Here is a 2,889-nt window from a genome sequence, read left to right on the forward strand (position 1 = left end):
AAAAAAAAAAATAAGTTTTTAAAAAAAAAAAAAAAAAAAAAATTATTTTTATTTTTTTTTTTTTTTTTGGCCAAAATCAGTTTTGGCCAAAAAAAAAAAAAAAAAGACTTAGGCCATTGTCAATGTCCTATAATAATGTCCTAATAATACAAATTCAGCCTTCCAAAGATTAATAAACTAATTTTGTAGACAACACTTAACATGGAAACTGGAAGAAATTTTAAATATCCAAAATAAAACAACAACCAAAAATAATAAAGAAAAAGAAAAAGAAAAAAAAACATCACACACAACCAAAATAAAAAAAATAAAATGGATTATGAGGTCTCTGTAAATAAGATATCATTGTAACATAACGTGACGTAATACAGTGAAGTTTTACCTTTTTAAGCTTGGAACCTCTTGGAGGCCATGGCAGGATTTTAGAAACTCATTTTAGTCTCAATGAGTAAAACTAAATGACGCTAAGAAGTTAGCTCAAAATGTCAATTCATTAATGATTTTATTATTGTCTAATCACATCAACTTCTAATATAAAAAAATAATGCTCATGGAAGGCTAGATAGAATGATAATTCAATAATACAATCTAATATAAAAATCTTATTTTAGAATCTCATAAAGCTAATTTCCTCATCAAAGTGCATCTGTCCACTGACTGAAAACACATACAGCACTGACTTACTTGGCATTAGGGTGGCAGCGAGAAATCTTGCGCAGCTCTGCTTCGTTATCACACACAAGGAGGTCGATGCCGTTTTTAGCTGTGTATTTTATGTGGGAGACTTGTTTGCAAACGCCACTGTAGATGATGTCTTCGGAGGGAATCCCATGGCTCTGCACGAGCTCAAGTTCAGACTGGAATTCAGAAACAGGCCTGTGTTACATTAGCAGAGAAAGAAGCAACGCAGGCATCTTGACGCTCTGCTAAAATGAAACGCTTCATGCCCCATTGTACCAAACCGATAGACAGCAGAACCCCTGTAAGGTGTGAGCATTACCTTGTTGGAGCACGTGAACCCGGAGCCAAGGGCAGCAAGAACCTCAATCACTGCTGGGCTGCTGTTGCATCTAACAGCATAGTAAGGACGAATTTGGGGCATGTGAGTTCGCCAGCGAACGTGCTGCCGCATGATCACTCCCAGGTCAGCGACAAAGAAAGCACTCTTCTCAGACTGCAGAGAGCAAGAGCAGAAATATGAATGAGATTAAGATGTACCAACTAGCCCTGATGCAATAATAAATCAATTAATCGCAAGATAACTTAACACAAACTCAATCATTTCCATTAGTGTGATTTATTGTTTTCTCTTTATACAAAAAATTGGAAGACAAAAGACTTCAGTCTGTTTGCTTTGCTCTCAAATAGCCATTTTTTGAAGGACAGTTTTGTTTACACAGACTTTATAAGTCATTTTATTTGTTCTTTTTGTTCATTTATTTTGGATTTTTTAAATATCTTACCATTCCAGTGTTAAACTTTCACCAGAATTTAAAGCTTATTGAATTTTAAGAAAATTTCCTTGCATTATTATGCAATTATTATTACAATACTTGAAAATGGTCTCAAAACAACAATATACAATATACAACAATATATGTTCATCGCAATCACGTCTGGAACAGTTTATTGTCAAGCAAAATTTGTTATGGTGGCAGGCCGAGCACCAGTCAGTTCACGTTCACTTTGGTAAGTTTGGAAAAGGTGTAAACCAACAGACTATAACACAGTAACAGCCCTGAATCTAACAAAAAACTTTCCAAAGTCATATTTAGTGAAGGTGGAGATCATTCACCAGTGTTTGTTCTTCAATGTGATGATTAATCACATCACTTAGGGCAGTGCCTCCGTCCAGTAAGCTGACAGAATACTGCGGTTCATCTGTGATGCCTTTCATCCTCTGGATCTTTGTCTTCTGATCCGACAGGCATAAAGAATGGAGCTGGTCAAGAGAGGTTTTTGTGGCTGCACGTCGAGCCCCCGGGGTCCTAGATTTACACAACAAACTGTGGAGGAAAAAAAGTCAAAATCTGCTGGGAACTTTTCAAAACATTAATGTAACATAAATCTCTATTAGTAACTTCATTAAACATTCATTTTCCCCCTTTATTATTGGTATTTGTTTCCCTTTATTATCATTATTATTTTTCCTCTACAATATCAACAGAAAAAACACTCCGTATTACAAAAGACTGTACTGGACTTTTTTTTCCCCCCCTTTCCTTTTTTTGGGCGCACATTTTGTTTTCTTTCTGTGTATGTTCACCTAATCTTAATTTGATTTGCTTATATCACATTAATAAAAAAAAAGTGTTACTTAGGCTAATAAAATAAATTTCAATAACTATGAACCCACTGATCTTTCAAAAACCTGAAAGATTTTGCCCGATAATAATTGTTCTGCTGGAAAAGTTGCCAAATATTGCGATAAAGTTGCTATGTTGGTGAAGGTGAGGTAACTATTGTTAACTGTGACCTGTAATGTCTATTCTGTTGTCTGTTCAGTACATTTTTAAACAGCAAATATGACATTAAAGGTTTCTGCTGACACAAGTTAGCTTGCACTTCATTGTCTTTGTAGCAAAAATATTAAAGAAGCAAAGGGAATATTTAAGTGTAATTAGAAAGTCTGTAGCTGGAAAACAAAATGTGCAATGTTTTTTTTTTTTTTACAGCAAAAAACCAAAAATACATCTAAGAGGTTTGAATCTAAATATAACCATTCTGCAATTTATGTGGGACAGCTTTTTAGATACAGAGGCTGAACAGAAGTAGCCTTCCAACTGAGATACACTCTGTAAAAAAAAAAAAAAAAAAAAAAAAAAAAAAAAAGGTGAGTGGGGGGAAAAAATCTTTTTTGTGATTCTTCTGATAAGAGGCCAAAAATGC

At 34.3% G+C, this 2,889-nt stretch overlaps 1 protein-coding gene across 3 annotated transcripts in view; it reads right to left on the minus strand.

Annotated features, from left to right (window-relative positions):
* Positions 1-2,889, minus strand: part of azin1a (antizyme inhibitor 1a) — a 15,828-nt gene that overhangs the window by 7,247 nt on the left and 5,692 nt on the right. For all 3 annotated transcript variants that reach the window (XM_015060113.1, XM_015060111.1, XM_015060112.1), the window contains exons 3-5: positions 1,796-2,006; positions 1,001-1,174; positions 685-857 (exon numbers count right to left, since the gene is read on the minus strand). In XM_015060113.1, the coding sequence (XP_014915599.1) occupies positions 685-857; positions 1,001-1,174; positions 1,796-1,897 (449 nt within the window). In that variant the 5' untranslated portion in view covers positions 1,898-2,006. The remainder of the gene's footprint in view (positions 1-684; positions 858-1,000; positions 1,175-1,795; positions 2,007-2,889) is intronic.

This window comes from Poecilia latipinna, unplaced genomic scaffold, assembly GCF_001443285.1.
Source record: "Poecilia latipinna isolate Pla-1442-1.1 unplaced genomic scaffold, P_latipinna-1.0 Scaffold1687, whole genome shotgun sequence".
NCBI lineage: Eukaryota > Metazoa > Chordata > Actinopteri > Cyprinodontiformes > Poeciliidae > Poecilia > Poecilia latipinna.